Consider the following 23093-nt stretch of genomic DNA (forward strand, 5'->3'; position numbering starts at 1 on the left):
GGTATCTTAACTTCTGCTTCTGGCAACAAAATGAAGCAAGGCTGCATTATACAAATAAATTGCTATATGGACACAGCTATGGTCACAGCTGCAACAAAAACTTTTACCCAGTCATTCAAGAAACATTTTGCGAATTTTTGTTTTGTTTTTTAACAAACCAGGCCCTGTTTTGACCATTGGGTTTTTTAAACTAGCAAGAAGAAATAATGATCAAATAAATGGGATAATTTCTAATGGTAATAAGTGTAATGAAAAAAATAATAACTGTGAGGAGTCTACTTTACTTTGCATGATCAGCGAATGTCTCATTCAGAAGGAAGATATTGAATGAAACCTGAAATACTATGAGAAGTAAAGATTAGGAGAAGCACATTTCAAAGGAGTGTATCAGCACTAAGGCAGAAATGGGAGAAAACCCTGATCAAGCAATCAATCAGCTAGATTGGGTATATTAGGTCAAAGGGAGACTAATATAACATGAGGACAGAAAGGTTGAAGGCCAGATTAGGTAGGGTTTACTGGGCCATGTAAAGGTGACTGAGTTTTATTTTGAAGTGAAGTAAGAAATTATTGGAAGAGAAGCTGGGAAGGTGGCTCAGTGGTAGAGCACTTGTCTTGCATGCATGAGGCCCTGGGTTCGATTCCTCAGCACCACATAAGCAAAAAGAAAAAAAAGCCAGAAGTGGTGCTGTGGCTCAAGTGGTAGAGCGCTAGCCTTGAGCTGAAGAGCTGAGGGACAGCGCCCAGGCCAAGTTCAGGCCCCAAAACTGGACCCCCCCCCCCAAAAAAAAAAATTATTGGAAGATTTTTAGCATGAAAAAATCGTATCTTTAAAGATCACTCTGTCAGGCTGGGAAGGTGGCTCAGTGGTAGAGTGCTTGCCTTGCATGCATGAGGCCCTGGGTTCGATTTCTTAGCACCACATAAGCAGAAAAAGCCAGATATGGTGCTATAGCTCAAGTAGTATGGTGCTAGCTTTGAGCTGAAGAGCTGAGGGACAGCACCCAGGCCAGAGTTCAGGCCCACGACCAAAAAAAAAAAAGAAGAAAAAGATCTCTGTTGTTTCTGTGGGGGATGGGATGGACTACAGGGAATAGGTAAAAAAATGGGAAGGAGATCATTTAGGAAGCACTGAACAGAAGAAAATGATGATAACTAGGAAAAGATGATTGCTTTCATGAAGCTTAATTGAGGTTATGTAAACTGAGTGCTAATTAAGTGTATGATACATAATCAATAACATTGGTACCTATTGTTATTCACAGGTATGGAAAAATCTTTAATGGGATATAAATATCAAATCCATTTAGACAGTGACTCAGAAAGCATACAGTGGCCACACAAAATATAAGTAGTAAAGCTGTTACGGGGCTGAGGATGCAGCTTTGTGGTAAAGCCTGAGTATTATGAGCAAGGCCCTGGGTTAATCCCCAATACCACAAAACCAGATAGATAGATGATAGATAGATAGATGATAGATAGATAAATAAATAGATAGATATCTATTTTTATTGGGTCCAGTCATGGGGCCTGAACTCTGGGCCTGGGCACTGTCCCTCAGCTCTTCAGCTCAAAGCTAGCGCTCTACCACTTGAGCCACAGCACCACTTCCGGCTTTTTTCTTTTTGCTTATGTGGTGCTGAGGAATCGAACCCAGGGCCTCAGGCATGCAAGGCACGTGCTCTACCACTGAGCCATCTTCCCAGTCCCATAAATAGATAATTTTTAAAACCCTCTTACTCATTTTTTTATTTTATTTTTTTTTCTTACTCATTTTTTTTTAAAATAAATGAGTGTTATTATGTTCCCTAGGCTGGGATGGATTCCTGAGGTCAAGTGATCTTCTTGCTTCAACCTCCTTAATAGCTGGAACCATGACTGTGTACTACTGTACCTGATTCTTACTTATCTATCAAAACTAGTTTCCAGGAATGGTAACCTACACCTGTAATCTCAGTTACATGGTAGAGGGATGAAGGATCTTAGAAATTGAGGCTAGATCGGGCAAAGTTAGCAAAACAAAATATGAGTGCTGGAGGTATGGCTGAAGTGGTAGAGCACTAGCAAAGCAAGCCAAGCAAGTTCGAGACCCTGAGTTCAAAGGCCAGACCAAACAACGAACAAGATAAAACAAAAAAGGGAGGTGGGTAACACTCTTTATCTGACTTATGTAACTGTAACCCCTCCGTATATCACTTTTATTATAACATTAAAAAATTAAATTTAAAAAAGGGAGGTGGCACTATCAGCTGCAAAAAAAAGAAATCTGCATGGCCTTTGGAAGGTTAAGGGTAATGTCTATCTGATATCAATTAACAACTAAATTGATAATAGAGCCACAAGAATTCTATTAGAACCCTTTTTCCAGATGGAAAACCTGAGGTCTAAAGGGGTAAATAATTTGCAAGATGACTAGGGATCTGGCCTTCAAAGCATGAGCATTGGGGGACATCTCATCCAAACCACAACAGCTGCTTTACCTGACTTTTTCAATCTTTTAAAATAAAGGCACCAATGAGCTGTCATTCGACACAAGAATGAATCAACGGTATTGGGACTGTGAGTACACTTCCATGAGTTAATAATGAGTCAGTCTTGGTAAAGCAATTCTATTCTGCACACCAGAGGAAGGGGTAGAAGACTGACTGCTACATGCACTGATGTAAAGATCACAAAATTTCACTATAGAGTCCAAAGGAAGAAAAAATATTTTAAACCATTAAATATGACAACAACCATGGATGACTAAGAAACAAAAAGGAGGGCGCAGGGAAGGTGGCTCAGTGGTAGAGCGCTTGCCTTGCATGCCTGAGGCCCTGGGTTCGATTCCTCAGCACCACATAAGCAAAAAGAAAAAAAGCCATTAGTGGCGCTGTGGCTCAAGTGGTAGAGCCTTGAGCTGAAGAGCTGAGGGACAGCGCCCAAGCCCAGAGTTCAGGCCCCACGACCAGACCCCCCCCCCCAAAAAAAAAAAAAAAGAAAAAGGAGATGAACTCTTTGGCTTATAGCAACAAAATACTTTTAGGAATCAACTAAAATATTAGTCTTTAAGAATGAATTCAAACCCCAGTACTGGCACAAAAAGAAAAAAGAAAAAAAAATTTTTTTTGGTCGGTCACGGGGCTTGAACTCTCAGCTTTGGTGCTGTCCCTTAGCTTTTGTGCTCAAGGAAAACGCTCTACCACTTGAGCCAAAGCACCACTTCCGGTTTTTCTGGTGGTTAGTTGGAGATAAGAGTTTCATAGACTTTCCTTGTCCAGGCTGGCTTTGAACCGCGATCCTCAGATCTCAGCCTTGATCCTCAGATCTCAGCCTCCTGAGTAGCTAGGATTACAGGCTTGAGCCACCAGCGCCTGGCTAAAAGGAAAAAAAAACGTTTTAAGGAGTCTACTGAAAAGAATAAGCAGACCAAGATTAAAAGTCCCAATGCAGGGACTTGTAGCAACCAATTCAAGTTTCCCTTTCCTCAAGAATGGAAATGCCAACCTTAAATTTTTTGGTCCTTGCGCCCTCTCACTCTGAGAGATATAACGGTGCAAAGCATAAGGGGGAATACAATCCATTTGTGAGGAATTAAATTCAACTGAACAAAATATCTAACCAAAGGCGATTGGAACCTCTAGGTCTCAGTACGTTTCAACGGCAAAAGGACTTTGGGACTCAGAGAGACTTCCTGAGAGAGGTAGTGTTCAGAACGGTGGCTGAAAGCTGGGAGGCGGACGCTGAGATCGGAGGATCGCGGTTCAAAGCCAGCCTGGGCAGGAAAGTCCGTGAGACTCTTATCTCTGATAAACTACTACGAAAAAGCCGGAAGTGGCGCTGTGGCCCAAGTGGTAAAGTGCTCGCCTTGAGTACTTCTCGAGAGGCTCAGGGACAGAGCCCAAGCCCTGAGTTCAAGCCTCAGGATTGGCAAAAAGAAAAAGAAAGAAAGGAAAAAGAAGAGAAGAAAAAGCAAGATCGTTGCTGAAGAGAACGCGGAGATGTGGGGATGGAAAGCAGGGAGGTGTGTGGACGTTTGGAAGAGGAAGCGGCCCTCACAAACGCCGGTCTCCCCACGCGCTCCGCGGACCTCCGGCGCACCCTCTCCCGCGGAGGAGAGGTTCGATCCCCACCCTCGGCCCTTTCTCACCGTGGGGCTTCCGACCTCCCCCTCAGTCAGCTCTGTCTGAAGACAGGAATAAAAGGACACCTTCTGGAGACAGCCGCAAGGCTGGCGACCGGGGAGCGTCCTGTCAGCCCGCCAGTCTCAGACGTCCGCCAGGCCGCATCGCCATGGCAACGCTGCCAAGCGCCAATTCGAACACCCGCGCTGTCGCCCGCGCGGCCCTCAGTCTCGCACGGCCCACCAATAGACATTCAGGGAACCTGTTGTCATTCACAGCCTTCTCCTCTAGAAGACCAATCAGAGGTCCAAAAACTACAGCGGGCTGAACTACCAATTTCCGCCTTTCAACCAATAGTTCCGCTAGAGCGGAGATCTCGCGACGTTCTCTGAGAGCGCACGCTATCTTGGAGGCGGATCCAAGTTCTTTCTGCCTAAGTTTATTGGTCATTCGGAGGGCACAGGAGCTCTCCTGATTGGCTGGTGTTCATCTGTCTCCATTCAAGATCCACCTCCTGCCTCCCTCCACTAGGTGAGTAGAGTAGCCTTTGGGTCGACCTGGGTTTGGTTTTCTGTGGACGAGCTGGTGTTTGGAGCTTCTGGCGTTTATTGCTATCCTCCCTTCGCTATAGGGTCAGAGTTGGGAGCGCCGTCCCCTGCATAAGCAGGCCAGACCCCAGACCTCAGTCTTACTGTCTTGCGTCTGTAGAATGGAAGGTTCAGTCTTATGTGCCTCGCTTGCCGTGGCCTGGACGTCATACCTTCTTCCTAGGCGTCTGACTTCGTTGGAACCCATTAAACCCCCACTTGCTTTCCAGAAGATATTTTCTAATAACTTCATTTATTGTGTGACTAATATCGTGGCTATTAGTGGCAGAATTAAAGTCATACACGAGAGTCCCACCACCGTAAGGAAAAAAGAAAGATGCAACAACAGCTTAAGATAAATAGCAAATGCAGAAAGATCTGACGCTGCAGGTTCGAAGTCAGACTGGGAAGAAAAGGCCTTGACAAGACTCCTATCTCCAATTAACCATCGAAAAAGCCGGAAGTGGAGCTGTGGTTCAAGTGGTGGAGTGCTAGCTTTAAGCAAAAAAGCTCAGGGACAGCATTCAGGTCCCAGATCAAGCCTCTGCAGTAGCACACACACACACACAACATGTTTATATAGAACATGTAGGAGTGTTTGGGATCAGACATTAATATCATAATATTTATTTATTTATTTTGGGTCTGGTTGTGGGGCCTGAACTCTGGGCCTGGGCGCTGTCCCTCCCTCAGCTCTTCAGCTCAAGGCTAGTGCTCTACCACTTGAGCCACAGCGCCACTTCCGGCTTTTTTCTTTTTGCTTCTGTGGTGCTGAGGAATCGAACCCAGGGCCTCAGGCATGCAAGGCAAGCGCTCTACCACTGAGCTACCTTCCCAGCCCCATAATATTTATTTACTTATTTTGTCGGTCTTGAGCTCTTAAGCTCAAGTCCAGGGCTCTACCACTTGAGCCACAGTGCCACTTCTGGTTTTATTTTGTTTATGTAGAGCTGAGGAATAGAACCCAGGGTCTCATGCATGTGAGGCAAGCACTCTACCACTGAGCCACCTTCCCGGCCCATATATCATCCTTTTTTGGTCGGTCGTGGGGCTTGAACTCTGGGCTTGGGCGCTGTCCCTGTGCCTTGCTCTTCAGCTCAAGGCCAGCGCTCTACCGCTCGAGCCACAAAGCCACTTCCAGCTTTCTAGTGGTTTATTCGAGATAAGAGTCTCACCAACTTTCCTGCCTGGGCTGGCTTTGAACTGTGATCCTCAGATCTCAGCCTCCTGAGTAGCTAGGATTACAGGCGTGAGCCACCGGAGCCTGGCTGATAATATTTTTTAATATTTAATACTGAAAATTGTCTAAAAGTTTTCCCTTTATGATCAAGAACAAACATGGTTAGGCTTACTTCTGTAATCCTAGCTACTCAGGAGACTGAGATCTGAGGATGGTGGTTCTAAGTCAGCTAGGCAGGAAACCTGTCAGATTCTTTATCTCTAGTTAACCACTAAAAAGTCAGAAGTAGGATTTGTAGCTCAAGTGATAAAGCACAAGCCTTGAGGAAAAAGGCTAAGAGACAGTGCCCAGGCTCTGAGTTCAAGCCCTAGTACTGGTGCATGCATGCGCGCACGCACACACATGTGGAAAAAAAGAATTATTTTCTAGTATCTATATTATGATGAGTTTATTTTGTTGGTCTTTACTCATAAGGAATATACTTAGTGTGAGTAGTGTTTGCCATCTGTTTTACAGAAAGTATGAAAAACCATTTCTTGAGTCAATCAGTAAAAGCTAGGACTATGCCATTAAAACAAACTTTTAGGTTGAAATAGCTTGTTTGCACTATGAAAATAAAATAATTAACCAGAAGCTTTCCGGTGACCTTCTATGGTACAAGAATAAGAGTGATTTGAATATGTTCAGTACCTCTGATAGGATAGAATCCATATGTACATAATTTATTTTAAACTCTACAACCATAAAAGTAGGTGTTATCTACATTTTAAAAATAAGTATGTTCTTGCAAGTAACTAATTAAATTCAGTGGCTTGGTCTTTCTCATTGCAAAGCCAGCCATACTTTTTACTATGCTATTTCTGATGAAAATGTTTGGAATACCAGATTGCAAGGGCATGTTGAACAGGTAGACTTACCCAAACTGGAGGGAGGTGAGTTGCAGAAATACCTGTGGTGGATCGATATTTCCTTTCCTCTCTTCTTTTATCTGGAGATAGATACTCCATATGGAGCCCAAGTTGACCTTGAACTTGCCTCAGCCTCCTGAATGCCAACTTTTGCTGGAAATATCCCTTAAATTCACCTTTGCTTTCCTTTCATGTAGGATCTGTCTTCATCTAACTCCATATCATTTGTCAAGTAGACCATTGAAAGAGGCTTGTAACTGGTCTTACTGTTTCCAATCTTTCCTTCTAATTTGCTCTCCACCTTGCTTGCTGCCAAAATGTCTTTGTAAAATGTCAGTCTGACCAAATTATAGCTCTGCCTGAAACCAAAGGCCCCATTGCCTACAGAATATAAACTAAGCTATGCAGCAATGAAATATCATTTTTGCTTGAAAGGTCTTTGTACAAAGTCCTCCCTCTGCCTGGAGTGCTCCTTGCCACCACCTCTGTTCTGCCTGGTAAAAACTCCTTGCCATCCTTCTAAATACTTATGGGGTGCATCATTGGCCTAAAGAACCTTCTTTGCTATCTTTCCATCTTACAGATACCCCTGTGATTCACAAGGTACAACTTGGCTGTTTGCATGCCTTCCACTCTTACTAGACTGTGAATCTCTAGGAAATGAGAGCTTTATAGTATGATTCATCTTCATATCTATCCTTCAATTGTGTCATGCTGCATGTCACACAGGATGCACTGAACAGACAGAATCCCTTCAGGCTGTAATGTTAGAATTCCCCAAAGTTGCTTTCCAGACTTGAACAGCAGATGGCACCAAAAGTCCACTTAACAAATCTTAGCTTAAGAAAAAAAAAAAAAGTTCCAACCTTGCCTGACTTTGGCCTCATCCTAGAAGCCATTATACCATTATAGGTAAAATCTCCTGTTTCCTCCCTCAACCAAATAGCAAAGATTGCAAAATGACTCAGCAAGCTTGGTCTCTGTGAGGACAAGGCAGTGGCAGCTGTCCAAGGAAAGGTACACAAAAGGGAATATTTTCTTTTCCTCTCTTTATGTAGTTAGGGATTTTTTTTTGTCCTTCTCTCTGCTTTTATTGTTACAAGATTATTTATGGGTGGATGCCTCATTACTGCCTATATAGGAAAGGTTGAAACTGGAAAATTGGAAAGAAGGCATTTAGAATTGTGAAGTTGGGAAAAGCTGAGGTAATCATGTGAGTTGCTTGTGGACAGGCAAAGCTGGCTTTCTTCCTCATGCTGGAATGGCCTAGACAAATTTTCTGGACATCAGAGCCCTAAGTTAGATGCTTGTATGCTTTCCCAAGAGTAGCATCAAGGATGTTCCCAATACTTGTTGCAAATCCCCAGGCTACTGGAAATGGCTTTGAACAGGTGGTTTAGTTTCCCATTTCCCAGAGAAGATCAGTGGAGTCACTGAAACCCTTGTTAGATAGGTACTTTAAGGGCCTTAGACTGTGCTTCCAGAATCATCTGGAATAACAGGATAACAGGATCTTATGTGTTCCATCCTCCCACCTAAAAAAGTATTTGGTGTAAAGGATTCCAGATAGACATCTTAAACAACCTCCAGATGAATACAGATTAAAGCCTAGTAAATTTTAAACTGGAAGTGGTTTTATAAATCATTTGTATGTCTTCCCTCAGGGTCATTTGTCTCTTAAATCCTGTCTTTAAGATGAGTGGAATTTTGAAAAGGAAATGAAAAAAAAATACAAACTTTGGAGTTAGATTGATTTGGATTCAGATCCATGTACAGCTCAGCTATGCCCTCAGGCAAGCATTTTAACCTTCCTAGTCTCTCAATTTCATTATAAACAATATAATAATGATTGTTTTAAGGGATTGTCTTTTTTTTCATGTCTGTTGTGAGATATAGTCCAGGCTGTCCTGGAACTCAAGATCTCCTGCCTCAGCCTCCTAAGTGCTGAGATGATGACAATGTACCATCAAGTCTGGCCCTAAAAGGTTGTCTTGAGGATTAAAAACAATAGTCCTGTCAGGCACTGGTGGCTCATGCCTGTAATCCTAGCTTCTCAGGAGGCTGAGATCTGAGAATCATGGTTCAAAGCCAGCCTGGGCAGAAAAGTCCATGAGACTCTTATCTCCACTAGAAAACCGTAGCACTGTGGCTCAAGTGGTAGAGCGCTCGCCTTGAGCTGAAGAGCTGAGGGACAGAGCCCAGGCCCAGAGTTCAAGCCCCATAACTGACCAAAAAAAAAAAGAAAAAAGAAACCATCATCCTAGCCCTGGATATAGTGACTCAGGCCTGTGATCCTAGCTACTCAGGAGGCTGAGATCTGAGGATCTCAATTTAGAGCCAGCCCAGGCAGAAAAATACATGAGAATCTTATCTCTAATTAACTAGGAAAAAGCTGGAAGTGAAGGTATGGCTCAAGTGGTAGAGCACCAGGCTTGAGCAAAATAAGGCAAGGGAGGTGGCCCTAAAACTGGCACAAACAAACCAAAAACAATAGTCTAAAACCTTGTACAATGTAGCTGACAGTTTGATACTTGATAACATTATGTCAAGAAGCATTACCTAAAGAGATTTTTAGACTATGAGGAATGTAGGGAGAAAGAAATTCTGTATGTAAAAATGTATTTGTGGGCTGGGGTGTGGCTCAGTGGTAGAGCACATTCCTAATCTGTGTAAGGTTCTGGGTTCAATCCTTGGAACAATAATAAATAAATAAATAAATAAATGTCAGGGCTTTGGAGTTGAGCTGTGTTTCAGTGGAACTCTGATTAACTTGGTAAACACACTGAATCACATCAGCATAACCTCCTAGGCTGAGGGAGAATTCTATCTATAGAGAAAGCCAAGAGCACTTTTCTTTAGCTTCTGGAACCTTCTGATGACATTGAGGGTTGTTTTGTTCAGGTTTTTTCTAACCACCTCAGGCACTCTGCCACTTTTCTGAAGTGTGAATTGCCTGCTGTCAGCCTGGAGTTCTCACCTCAGCAATCCTGGCTGCAGGCATATTTGCATATTGGATGCTGTGTTCTTTAACCCCCTGAGGTTTGAATCTACTTTGGAGCCTGTGTGTGAAAGCTGGCTACATACAAATCCCTGGACAGTCTCCGCTCCCTGATCTCCAGAAAAACCAAAAAACCCCCAACAAGGCTTCATTGACTTTTATGCAAATGGTACTCTTCAGGAAAACACTGGGCTGTTTCCCAGGGCCCCAGAACATACTCAAACATTTGTTTGAGTAGGAGGTTGGGAGAGAGTTCTGTTGAGTCGATGAACATCTGTTGAGAGCTGCTGTGCTGGGTCCCAAAGAAACAGAACTCATAGTCTGGCTTTTTTTTTTCTTGCAAGCGGTACCAACAGCTTTACCTCACTATGCTGTGTATCCTAATGGTGGTTTTGTACTGTTTTACTTTAGCTAAGTTGGAGCCATGTTTCCCAATGTTCTCTTATATGGTTCCCAGTTAGTAATGACCACAGAAAATTTTGTGCAAGATTTGGGAAGTTGAAGTGACATAGTAGCCAGTACACTATGAAGGACAGAGCTGGGCACGTGGCATAGTGCCAGGTCATATACTTTGAGACTGGTCTGCTGGTTCTCCTTGCCAATAAATGGTTCTCCTTGTCTAAAGCTCTTTCAATTCTGGTGGAATCTTCTCCTTTTGACTCTTCTGAATCCTAGGTCAGATGTGCATTTAGCTCTGGGAGAGCTCTCAAGCTTCTCCTGTCTGTCACCTCTGTCAGTGAGCCTGGAGACTGAATGCAAGTCTCTGGTTTTCTTCCTCTTTCAGGAATTTCAGTTGTCCTTATAGCTCCCAGTTTGCTGATGGGTTCCAGTTTGTCTCATTCTCCTCCACTCCACGTCCAGCCTGTTCTCTCCGCTGTTCGTTTCACATACATATAGAGACTTCAGGCCCAACAGCAGATGTAGAGGTGACAGATGTGAGTTGCATCTATATTCTTGTTATCCATCACCTTCTGTTTCTTGATTGAACCCTAATTAGTAGTAGAAGTTTATGGAGTGATTAGAAGCTAGGCTTCATAGATTGAGCTACTTTAAAGGGATAAGAAGGAAGTTGCATGTACAAAGTGGGGGTTGGAGGAATTTTAGCAGACTCCCAAGCAATTGAAAGAGCAATGTTTTGCCTTCTAGAAGTATTGAACTCACCATGGGTCCAAGCATAGGTGGAGATCCTAGTTCTTCTCATCCCGTTGACATAAACTTGATTTGTCTGGTTCTTAGATGGGGAAACCTTTATACACTAGCATCTGCCAAAATATAGTCTTACAAGGCTATTCCCTTGTTGAAAGTGGAGTTAGGCCACAGGCCCAACTCTAGGGATTCCACATGTCTGGTCTGGGCACTAGCCCCAATATACAAAATAAAGTAATGGTGAATGGCAAAGAAACATATATTCATGTGGCATGGGTATGCCAGGGAAAGAGGCAAAGTAAGCACTTTAGCCCCACTTTCAAGCTATAAATATAAGCTTTAGGTTTAAATAGGGGAAGAATTGGGGCAGGAGGAGAAAGGCATGTATATCACTATATCACTAAACAGTCCCAGGCAAGATGTGGCCTGGTTGATCATTATCTCAGTTCTAGTTCTGTGGGAGACGTTACCTTTGTAGTGGCTTGATGGGAGCAGTCTGGTTCCCAGGAGAGAATCGTTTCTGCTCCAGGCACACCTCATCATCATAGGTAATTGTCCTCAGTTGAGGTGTTGGGGCGTGGTAGGTTTGTCCTGGGAGGCTCTGTTGATCCTTTTCCTTAGAGGTAGTTTCATTCCCTTGACATAAAGATGTTATTGACCAATGTATTCCTGGAAGCCAAGGTGATTGCTGGAGAGACTCAGTAAAATACATAGACATAGAATGGAGCCAGAAATGTCAAGCTTTTCTCCTGCTTTTAGTTTAATAATATATGGGCTCAAATAAGGAGTCAGTGCTTTGTAACAAAAGCTAGCCTTGAGCAAAAAAAAAAAGTGAGAGCTCAAGGCTCTGAGTTCAAGCCCCAGTACTAGCACCAAAAAAGAAAAGAGCCTGGCTACAGTGGCTCATGCCTGCAATCCTAGCTACTCAGGGGGCTGAGATCAGAGGATAGTGGTTCGAAGCCAGCCTGGGCAGAAAAGTCCCCATGCGACTCTTATCTCCAATTAACCTTAAAAAATGGAAGTGGGGCTGTATCTCAAAGTGGTAGAGTACTAGCCCTGGGTAAAAGCTCAGGGATGGTGACCAGGCTCTAAGTTCAAGCCCCGAAACCGACAAAACAAAACAAAAACAAAGGAACAAAATGGAGGTGAAAGAACTGGCCCCACCGATCTCAAACAGGTGAGGGCTGTTTACTGAGACACAGAGAAGGACAGCACCTCCACAGGAATGGAGGCGTGCCGGGTAGGTGGGGTTGGGGTCTTGCTTTTATGGGTCTTCATGAGGAAACAGAGGTTTTGAAAAAACAGTCTGTGGTCTAGGCACAGTGAGAGGGACTAAGGACAGGTACTTTTGGTTAGGCCCAAAATGGAATGTTCTGCCTTGGGGTGACAGGAACTTTGGCCAGGCCTAGGCCAGAATGACCCACCTGGGATCAAGCACATCTGAGTGCATCTGGTATTTTGCTTTACCTGGGTATAAAAGGCGGGGTCAATCCTTCAACAACAACAACAAAACTTCAATATTAATTATATGTGGTCCTTGATTATATAATGAAATTTCACTCGTGCAGATATTCTTTTTTTTTTTTCTTTTTTTTTTTTTTTTTACCAGTCATGGGGCTTGAACTCTGGGCTTAGGCGCTGTCCCTGAGCTTTTTTTCTCTACCACTTTGAGCCATATTGCTACTTCCAGTTTTCTGGTGGTTATAAGAGTCTCATGGACTTTCCTGCCGAGGCTGGCTTTGAACTGTGATCCTCAGATCTCAGCCTCCTAAGTAGGTAAGATTACAGGCATGAGCCACCAGCTATGCAGACACTCTTTTCTCTTGTTTGCCTTTTGTTGTTGTTGTTGTTGCTGTTGACTTTTTATAGTGGAAGAAAATCTTTATTATATGGCTGATTATAAGTCTTCCCACAATCTCACCTTCTAGAAACCACTATTAATGAGGTTTATCCTTCAGGGTTTTTTTTTCCTACACATCTAGAAGTCTATTGAATGCTTTCTATGTGACTGGCAGTATTTTAGAGCATTTAAGAAAATTATATAATCCTCATAGCAACCCTTTCAGATAGAACTGTTATCATCTCACAGATAAGAAGACTGAGGAACAGGAATTCACAGCTAATGCATACCAAAGCAGAACCTGACTTAGGCTTTTAACAGTCATGCGTGTTTTCCTCTATGAGGGTGAAAAAGAGACTTCCTAATTCTTGTGCCTTTTTGTACTTTAAATCTGGACCATGTGAATGTATAACATATTCAAAAGCACAACAAAACAAAACATTTGGTATACCAAACAGTGGTAGGTAATTCTTTTGAATCATCAGAAACCATGTTGTTGGGGTCTTTGCTTCAGGGGTTTAGGATATAGACTAAGGGAAATAGGACTTTAGATTTGATGATAATACATGTAGTGGCTACCTCTCTCATTCCTATCATCTCTCCTGTTTCGGTGGGTTGACTTCTAGGCTCTCTGGTCTTGTAACAAATACACACAAGTCCTGAATACACACAAGTCCTGAGTTTTACAGGAAGACCTGGAGGCTTGGAATAGAGGCCACATTAACTAATTGTAGTTGCCAGGGTCCTGTAGTTATACACAAAGGTCTGTCTTTCATTCCTGGATTCTGTCCATTGGCCCCTGGCATGCTGTATTTTTCTGTGGGTTTATGAGATCATTGTTAGTAAGTCTGTACTACTCTCCAACACCAGAGTGCTACCCCACTGTTTTGTATAAATTCCCAGTGTCCCACAACTTCTCTTGTTACATTCTTAGATAGACCATGGCCTTGAGAGCGTGTGGCTTGATCATCTTCCGAAGACGTCTTACTCCCAAGGTGGATAACAGTACAATTGAGTTTCTACTGCTGCAGGCATCAGATGGCATTCATCACTGGACTCCTCCCAAAGGTAAGAGACCAAAGGGGTTGGCTCTTGAAGGAATGCCAAGTGTTGTTCTACACAGCCAGGCCCCCCTACAAGGCTTGTTTCCCAGTGACTGTGGAACAGGAAGGGGTGGAGTAACCAGGAGCCCTTGATTCTTCCTACACATAAGGTCTCCAGACCTGAGCAGAGCTGGAAATATAATTCTGTGACTGAATCCCAGGACAGAAGCAGCACCTGGTGTTTTTGTCAGTATCATTCACCAGAGTTCTAGCCCCTGTGGTGAATGACTGGATAGGAGAGAAAAGCCACTGGGCTGGGAATTGAGGATGTTGAAGGTGAGTCATGACTGGGCTATGTGCCCACCTCTCTGGATTTTAAATTTTTCATGTGTCAGAGAAGAGAGTGATTTTTTTTTTTAATCCTGAGTTTTCTTTCAATCTTTCCTCTGATTTAATTTGATCAGGTTCCTTTGAATCCTCATTCAGTGTTCCCTTCACTATGTTTTTCTTTTGAAACACACACTCAGTATGACTTTTGGAGTGCACCTAAACATAGTTGTGTTTTGTATTAGAAGAATGGAGAAGGTAGGTTCCCTGCATCTGTGGACTCATACTCTGGCAGGAGTGGAGAAGGGAAAGATCAAGGAGACCTTGGATTTTCAGCTTGAGCAGCCACCCAGGCCCTGAGTCCATCACTCAAAACCACAAGTAGAGTCAGCCAGGTCTTCAGAAAGTAAAACAATGAAGACTAATGACCTAGGGCCTTAGCACAGGCCAAGATCTGTTTATAAGCACCTTCCTTCTTAAGGAAGAGTAAGAAATATTCCCTCAAGGGCTAGGAAGGTGGCTCAGTGGTAGAGCGCTTGCCTTGCATGCATGAGGCCCTGGGTTCGATTCCTCAGCACCACATAAGCAAAAAAAAAAAGCCAGAAGTAGCGCTGTGGCTCAAGTGGTAGAGTGCTAGCCTTGAGCTGAAGAGCTGAGGGACAGCACCTAGGTCCAGAGTTCAGGCCCCACGACCGGCCCCCCCCCCCAAAAAAAAAAGAAATATTCCCTCAAACAATCTTGAAAAATAGGTCAGGCTGTGTGGGGAGAAATAGGGGAAAAGAAGCCATTGTTGGCTAAAGTAATTGGGATGGTCCCAGTGAGCAGAAACACTCTGTAGCTCTGGCACAAAGTCCCAGAAATGAGAAGCCCAAAGCAAACAGCCCCCAAACTAAAAAGAATTTGTTTGTTTTTGTTTTTTGTCCGTCGTGGGGCCTGAATTCTGGGCCTGAGAGCTATCCCTCAGCTCTTCAGCTCAAGGCTAGCACTCTACCACTTGAGCCACAGCACCACTTCTGGCTTTTTCTGCTTATGTGGTGCTGAGGAATCGAACCCAGGGCCTCATGCATGTAAGGCAAGCACTCTACCACTGAGCCACCTTCCCAGCCCTAAAGAGAGTTTGATCAGTGGGAATGGGAAAAGATCTAAGGTTGGAAGAAAACAAGGAAATGCTAACAGAAAATAAATTTTTACACATTTGAATTGCACTGAGGAGAAACAAGGTGAAAAAGAGGTAGAAGTGTCAGAAATGCTATGAATAGAAATATTCACACTTATCTCCTGATCATCCAAGTCACACTGCATGTCAAAGGCCCTCTCTTAATCTTTCTTGCTTGGGTTTGGAGAGAAGTTGACATGTTATCATGATGGGCAGAAAACTGAATTGGTGCTACTGGGAGAACAGTGCCCGGAGACTCCCACACACCTAAAAGAAGGTAGAGTATTCTCAATCAGTGTCACCTGCCAGGACTAGTGTTCCTCAGCCACATTCCTCAGTGCATTACCTATTTGTCTTTGTGTACACTATAAAAGATGATGCAGAGAAAAGTCCTCAGAAGCCATTAGCTAGAATAAGTCAAGAGCTAAGTTTCTGAATATTTTCTGTCCAACAGCAACTAACTTAAGGCACTGCTCTGCAGATCTCTGGAAAGGAGAACTGCTAAGGCTGTATTTCCATCTCCAAATTCAGAGGGGAATAGCTAAAGACTTCCTGTTTCCCAAGAGCTCCTGAGCCAGGAGATACCAACAACTTGCCAAAGCCATGAGCAGACAGGTTACCAGAACCTTCCCCAGTGGTTCTAGGCCCTTTTGGGCAAGCAAGGAATTTGTGGGGAAAGCCTAGGGGCTGTTCCAGTCTGCAGAGCTTCAAGTTCTCCTACAGCAGTTTTTTGGCAGTTTGGAATTGGATCTCGCCAATAAATTTTCTTAGAACTGGCTCTCAGCTTGTCCCTAGTCTAAGTTCCCATCAGGACTTTTCCTATGAAACTGAAATCTGGCCTTCCTCAGTTAGAAAGATGAAAACAATTTGAAAAAAGCCTTGATGGCTACTTGGAAACAGCTGCTGGCATAGCAGTGCGGGGTTTTTGAGCCTGTCTATCGGCCCTGAGGCTTCAGGGTCCAACTATAGTCAGTATTAAGTCCTCACTGGTTGTATGAGAAGTACTCCCTGTTCAGCTAGTCCCCCTTCTTCTCTCTGCCAAGAAGTGTCCACCCATCCTTGGAAAAATTGCCTTAAGGTCTCCAGGGGGAAAATGGTCCCTGAGAACGAGAGGAAGAAAGCTCCAAAGAATAAGGAAGCAGAGTTCTGAGAAAGGCCATATCACCATCAAAAAAGCAGTATTCTAAACACAACTTACACATGGAGTGGGAAAAGGGGACTGGCTCAGATTCCAAAAATCAAGATCCTATGTGCCTTGCACCCTTACCCTGGCATATTAGGAGATGGTCAAGCTCCAGACTTCCTTTACCCAGGAACGCCTAGGAAAAAAATCACCGAAGACTCTATCTTTAAATCATCTGACCTAGAAAAATCCAATACTGTTGAAGAGTTCATCTTTTCTTCTTTTCTCCTAACCAGGCCATGTGGACCCAGGAGAGAATGACTTGGAAACAGCCCTGAGGGAGACTCAAGAAGAAGCAGGCATAGAAGCAGGCCAGCTGACCATCATTGAAGGGTTCAGAAGGGAGCTCAATTATGTGGCCAGGGAGAAACCTAAAACAGTCATTTACTGGCTGGCAGAAGTGAAAGACTACAATGTGGAGATCCGCCTCTCCCATGAGCACCAAGCCTACCGCTGGCTGGGGCTGGATGAGGCCTGCCAGTTGGCTCAGTTCAAGGAGATGAAGGCAGCCCTCCAAGAAGGACACCAGTTTCTGTGCTCCACAGCCGCCTAAGCGGATTGGAGCAGTCATTTGCTTCCATGGCATCCTCCAGGGCCTTCTGAGGTGAACCCATCCTCTAGCCTGGGGAAAAATTTTTCTGGTCTTGGGCTTGTTACAGACAAGAGCAGATAGGTTAGTAGACTTGTGTCCGTACTCAGATGAGAGGAAGCAAAAAGTTTAGCTGAGTAAAAAAACAAAGGAGGAGTAAAAATGGAAAAAAAAAAAAGTACCTCTCTGTGCATCACCTTTATAATAACAATGAAAAGAATAAAAATAAAAAAATTCAAAAGGTCAAGCCCAGTAAATGCATCTTTATAAATAAATCTCAAGTGGCTTACCTATCCTTATAACCTGTTTGTTTATTCCTTAGACTCTTGCCATTAGTGGGAAGAAGAAAGCTGAAGTGAGTCAGAGTTCTGTAACCAGGGAAAATCCTGCATCCAGAAAAGCTCAGGTGTAGGGAGTCAGGCTAGGAGAGATCCAGCATTACCAAGGTGGCCTCTTGCCTCTGGAACCCAAGTCTCTCATACCCCTTTACTAGTATCGCTAGGACTGTGACCTGTAGTCAGGATTTCTAAGTGAGTTTGTTCTACTCCTAGATATATCTCTTCCCTAACCCCATACACATTTGTTACATTCTCAGTAAATGTTTCCTTAAATAAATTAGAGACCCAAGGAACCTTGGGTTCTCTGGGTCACAGCAGAGAAGGGAAGGGGACATGCAATCTTAGACCAGCAGGTCATGAACTCTGACCTTTCAGTCAGGTCTGTCTCTCAAGAGTGATGAGTCTTGTCAGCATGATTTAGGTCACTGGGAATAGGGTAATCCCAGACTCATGTCACTGTGTTGTCCTCACCTGTAGCTGCCTTCCCTACCTTCAGCCAACTTTCTGCGTCACTGTTTCTTCCCACCCCAGTTCTCTAACCCCTGTCTATTCCCTTTCCCTACAACTCCACCGTAAGACCCAGAGGTGCAAGAGTTGAGTCTCAGCCCTCTTTTCCCTTGCTACTAGGGCTCAAGGAATGCAGAGGCAGGTGTTAGGTCTTATAGCCCTTCCAGAAGCTGTTAGCAGCTGGATTCATGTGGGTTTTATTAGAGGTCTGTTGCCCAATGAAGTGCAGAAGATTGGAAAGGAAGGGGCATTGGCAAAGGTCAACCTGGATTACCAGAGTCAAGAACAGTCACCCCCAAAGAAAGGAGAGAAGTTGCCCAGGTCTTGAACAGGCTTCCAGATGTTTCCAGTCTCTGGTTCTCCGTGCAGACAGGACAGAAGTACTAGTGAAAAGGATCTTGGAGCACAGCCAAGGATCTAAATGGTTTTGTTCCTCGCCCCTCTGAGCAGCGCTCTCCAAAGGAGGCCTGCTGCAGGAAGTTTTTGGAGCTTAATGTTCTCTTCCAGGCCAGCAGGGACCACATCCCACTGATTTAATAAATGCCTGCTGGGCAGTGGTGCCAAACCACAGACAGGCTGCCTTCTAACAAGGGCTGGCTGGCCCTGTGCTCTCCATACAGGATGCTGTGGAATCTCAAAACTCTTAAAACCTCATACATCAAAGTTGGAAGGGATCTGAAAAAAAAATGACCTGGTTCTGCTGCTCCTTTTTTATTGCTAGAGAAATTGAGGCTTTAAAAGGTAGGTGATCATGGCAGTTGTCTATATGTGGGGAGCTTTGAGGATGAGGTGCCAGAGGGAAGATTGCTTTTTAGAATATCTTCCATAGCTTTGGAGTCATTCCCCTGGGCCTTACATAGTGTCTCATTAAAACAACATAGGACTTCAGTGAGAGGGGGATCCCTATAAATTACATTTTTTTTGCAGGAATAATTGACAGCAGGTGGGTGGAACTAGAGCATGTTATGAGAGGCAGAGAAGGGGAGGGAGAGAGGAACTGAGATGGGGATGTGGCAGGTCAGTAGGCTCTGCTATTGTCATCGTTTTGCTTTGGGTCAGCAGAGTTTGTTCAATTTGAACTCAGAGACCCCAGAGCATTACAAAGCCCACCTCTCTTGCCCTCAACAGACCCAATCTCAATAGTCAGGGCAGCACTCTACTGATGCTGTATTTAGGGATAAGCCAGTTACTAGAGAGACCTCAGTAGTTACCATCCCAGGAAGTACCTCTATGTTGAAACTTTTCTTCCAGAGAATGGAGATTGTCAGGACTTACCTGAACTAGAAGATCCCTGCCCCAGCCCTTCTGAAGGACAGCTGCTCTGGGATCCCGCTGGTTTTCCACATTTCTGCTCTCAGAGTCCTGAAGTTCTACAGTCCAGTTTGTTCTATGTGTAGGATTTCACGACCAAGATGAGCAAAGAGATTGCTGTCATGGTCATCCCCCCACTCCCCAAGAAGCTTCCTGGTGAACAGGCTTAGTAAAAGGGGTGCTGGAAGAAGGCCCTGCTCTGTCCTCGGATTTATTCTGTAGGGAAGACAATGGGGCCTCTCATTTCTTTCTAGGGATCAGAAGAGAGGTGACTGGTGCTTCATAAGGTCTCAATAGAGGTTGGCTTGGTGAAAGAGCCTTCACAGGTCCACAGTCCACAGAGGAGCAGTCTCTGGTCTGAGATATTTCCCCTCCCACCCACCAGGGCTTAAACTCAGGTCTTGCACTCACTTGGCTTCTTTGCTTGGCTGGTGCTCTACCACTTGGACCATGCCTTCAGCCCAGCTTTTTGTTAGCTATTTTGGAGATGTTATTTTGGAACCAGCCTAGGCTAGCTTCCAACCAGTCCTCTGTATCTCAGTCTCCTGAGTAGCTAGGATTAAAAGTGTGAGCCACTGGTACTGGCTCTAACCCACTTTCAAAGGCTATCATTCTCAGGCATGTGTGCTGAGGCAAAAGCACAGGATGAGAGAGGGAATGTGGTTAAGAGATCAGAGTCATGCCTCATTTGTCACCACTTTCCTCTGTAGTCTTGGGTAGGCTCTTGATCTTTCTAGGTGTCACTTTCCTCATCATTGGACCAGATAACCTCTATGGTTCCTCCGAGTTCTGATAGTCTATTGGATGGGATTTTAATTCTCCCTTCTCAGATTACTATATAAAAATCAAACAAATACCAATCTGACCTCTCTACGTAATTGAACTTGTACAGCCAGTATACCTGCTTGTTTCTTGGTGAGGAGACAGGGATAATGTTATCTCTCTACTTCTATGAATTTTCCAAATTTTCTATAATGATACTATATCACCTTTCTACAAACAATGCCTTTTTTTGAAATAAATTTTTATTGAGATTAGGTGATTACATAAATTTCACATATTTCACAGTATTGTGAAATAGTCATAGTTAAAGTCACAAACACATTTTACCTTCACAAGGCAAATTGTCATTATCATGATCTATAAAGTTTGTGAATTCTATGAGCTTCCATATCAGTTGATACTTACATTTCTTTCCTGTTCCCTCTTTCCCTCTCAGTCCCTCCCTCCAATCACTGCCTTTGAGTCATGTTCCTCAATGTCCAGTGCAGCGGATGGGCCCTTCTGTTGTATGTTTTCCCGTTTCCCTCTGATTCTGTGTCCTCCTCCTAGCTTCCTTCAGATGTGTACATATATATATCATATATGTGGTCAAGAACATGGAGTCACTTAACAATGATACGGCAAAATGAGTGGAAGTCCTTTGTATAAACAACACCTTTTAAAACGTTTTATTTCTATTTACTATATTTGTGATTTGAAGACTTTATTTTGACAGACTTTTTTTGTCTTGTCCCTATAGGGGGAAAAAACTGGCTTAGCCATGAGCAGACATATTCAACCAGCAAAGTTCTTTGTGAGCAGATATAGGAGGAGACAGAGTGGAACTCAGAGCCTTCTGCTTGTTAGGCAAGTGCTTTACCACTTGAGCTGTGCTTCCAGACCTTCTTGCTTAGGTTATTTTTCAGGTAAGAGTCTCATGCTTTTTGCCTATCTACCTTGGATCAACATCCTCCTACCTCTACCTCTGGCAGAGCTAGGATCAGAGGTATGCAACACCATGCAGGAATGTTCTTTTGAGACAGTCTTTTTTTTTTGGTCGTGAGGCTTGAACTCTGGGCCTGGGCACTGTCCCTCAGCTCTTCAGCTCAAGGCAAGCGCTCTACTGCTTGAGCCACAGTGCCACTTCCGGTTTTCTAGTGGAGATGAGTCTCACGGACTTTCCTGCCTGAGCTGGCTTTGAACTTCGATCCTCAGATCTCAGCCTCCTGAGTAGCTAGGATTACAGGCATGAGCTACCGGTGCCTGGCTTGAGACAGAGTCTTATTATCTGGCCTCAAATTGGTATCCTCTTGTCTGTGCCTCCGAAGTAGCTGGGATTATAGATAAGTCTCTGCATCCAACCTGTAGATGTAGTTTTTGTAAAACAGGACTTGAGCTTCAAAAGACAGAAGTAGCTGGGCGCTGGTGGCTCACGTCTGTAATCCTAGCTACTCAGGAGGCTGAGATCTCAGGATCGAGGTTCAAAGCCAGCCCGGGCAGGAGAGACCGTGAGACTCCTATCTCCAATAAACCACCAGAAAACCGGAAGTGGCGCTGTAGCTCAAGTGGTAGAGCGCTCGCCTTAGGCTGAAGAGCTGAGGGACAGCGCCCAGGCCCAGAGTTCAAGCCCCACGACTGACCAAAAAAAAAAGACTGAGAAGTAGGAAATGAGGGACCAAAGGGTAGATCAGATTTATTTCAAATAGTAAAAGATATTCAAGCCACTATTATTCCTTCCCCCAGTTAGATCAAGTCCCATGAAGAAATAAAGGGTGAGATATGTTGATGATAATGGTGACATAATCAAGGGTGACAAAGGTCATCCAATAACCAGAATTCTACTTTTCTGTTTATTCTGGAAGGCTTTTTAAAAGTAAGAAAACACACACACACACACACACACACACACACACACACACACACACACACAAACTCAGCTTTTATTTTTTTGGTCACGGGTCTTGAACTCAGGGCCTAGATGCTGTCCCTGAGCTCTTTTGCTCAAGCTAGCACTCTACCACTTTGAGCCACAGCACCACTCCCAGTTTTCTGGTGGTTAATTGGAGATTAGTCTCGTGGATTTTCCTACCTGGGCTGACTTCAAACTGCAAGCCTCCTGAGTAGCTAGGATTACAGGTATATGCCACCAGTGTATGGGTGAAAACTCATCTTTTTAAATAATATAATTCCTAAGGCTGCACAATAACAATCATCATTATCTAACTCTAAAAGGTTCCCAAAGTTCCTCAAAGAAATCCCATACTCCTTAGCAATTGCTCTCATTGTACCTTGGCTACCACTAACCAACTTTCTACAGATTTGCCAACTTTTAACATTTCATATAAATGGAATCACATAGTATATGGTTTTTGTATCTGGCTTCTTTCACCTTAGTATGATGTTTTCAGGATTTCTCCATGTTGCAATATGTGTCATTACCTCATTCTTGGTTTGGTTTTTTTTTCACATCAGGGCTAGAATTTGGGCCTCCCACTTTTGCTCCGCTCTCTTGCTACCAATGGCATTCTAGCACTTTGAGCCACACCCCAAAATCTTGCATTTTGTGGATTAATTAGAGATAGAGTCTCATTAGACTTTAATGCCAAGCTGGCTTCAAACCTTGATCCTCTTTCATCTCCTAAATAGCTAGGAATATAGAGTTTGTAGTTTGTTGAAAATAATTCACATTTCATATAATACACCTATTTTAAATTGAAATATACAACTTAAGGGTTTTAATACATTCACAGTAGTGCAATCACAATTAATCTTAAACATTTTAATCATCCCCCCAAAGAAAAACATACTCATTAGCAATCACTCTTTCTCCCATACATTCCCAGTCCTACACAACCACTAATCTGCTATCTGTTTCTATAAATTTGCCTATTCTGGACATTTCATATAATGGGATTGTATAATGTGTGGTCTTTTGTGACTGGCCTCTTTCACTTAGCCTAATATTTCCAAGATTTGTTCATGTGGCAGCATGTCTTCATACTTCATATCTTATCATAGGAATATACCATATTTGTTCACCCAGTTTGAGTCATTCCCACTATTTATCTGTTACGAGTAATGCGACTATGAGCATTGTGTACAAGTTTTCAATTCC

General features: G+C 43.6%; 2 protein-coding genes across 4 annotated transcripts in view; one reads left to right on the top strand and one right to left on the bottom strand.

The window, feature by feature from the left end:
• Positions 1 to 4209, bottom strand: part of Kif24 (kinesin family member 24) — a 48735-nt gene extending 44526 nt beyond the window's left edge. Inside the window, exon 1 of the mRNA XM_042696473.1 lies at positions 4130 to 4209. The gene's annotated coding sequence lies outside the window, so the exon portion shown is untranslated. The remainder of the gene's footprint in view (positions 1 to 4129) is intronic.
• Positions 4210 to 4584: 375 nt separating this feature from the next.
• Positions 4585 to 17362, top strand: Nudt2 (nudix hydrolase 2). 3 transcript variants are annotated; one of them, XM_042696725.1, is made up of 3 exons: positions 4585 to 4631; positions 13692 to 13830; positions 16708 to 17362. In XM_042696725.1, exons 2-3 carry the CDS (start codon positions 13704 to 13706, stop codon positions 17022 to 17024), a joined length of 444 nt encoding a protein of 147 aa, XP_042552659.1. In that variant the 5' UTR covers positions 4585 to 4631; positions 13692 to 13703; the 3' UTR covers positions 17025 to 17362. The 3 variants fall into 3 exon arrangements, with proteins under 3 accessions (XP_042552659.1, XP_042552650.1, XP_042552668.1); XM_042696716.1 differs by having other exon boundaries at positions 4600 to 4634; positions 13697 to 13830; XM_042696734.1 differs by lacking the exon at positions 4585 to 4631 and adding an exon at positions 11443 to 11470 and having other exon boundaries at positions 13697 to 13830.
• The last annotated feature ends 5731 nt before the right edge of the window (positions 17363 to 23093 follow it).

This window comes from Dipodomys spectabilis, unplaced genomic scaffold (assembly GCF_019054845.1).
Source record: "Dipodomys spectabilis isolate Male_0828 unplaced genomic scaffold, ASM1905484v1 ptg000006l, whole genome shotgun sequence".
NCBI lineage: Eukaryota > Metazoa > Chordata > Mammalia > Rodentia > Heteromyidae > Dipodomys > Dipodomys spectabilis.

Coding starts and splice junctions, on each gene's coding strand:
- Nudt2 (XM_042696725.1), top strand. CDS start 13,704: ATGGCCTTGAGAGCGTGTGGCTTGATCATCTTCCGAAGACGTCTTACT. Junction 13,831..16,707: donor TCACTGGACTCCTCCCAAAG/GTAAGAGACCAA, acceptor TCTCCTAACCAG/GCCATGTGGACCCAGGAGAG.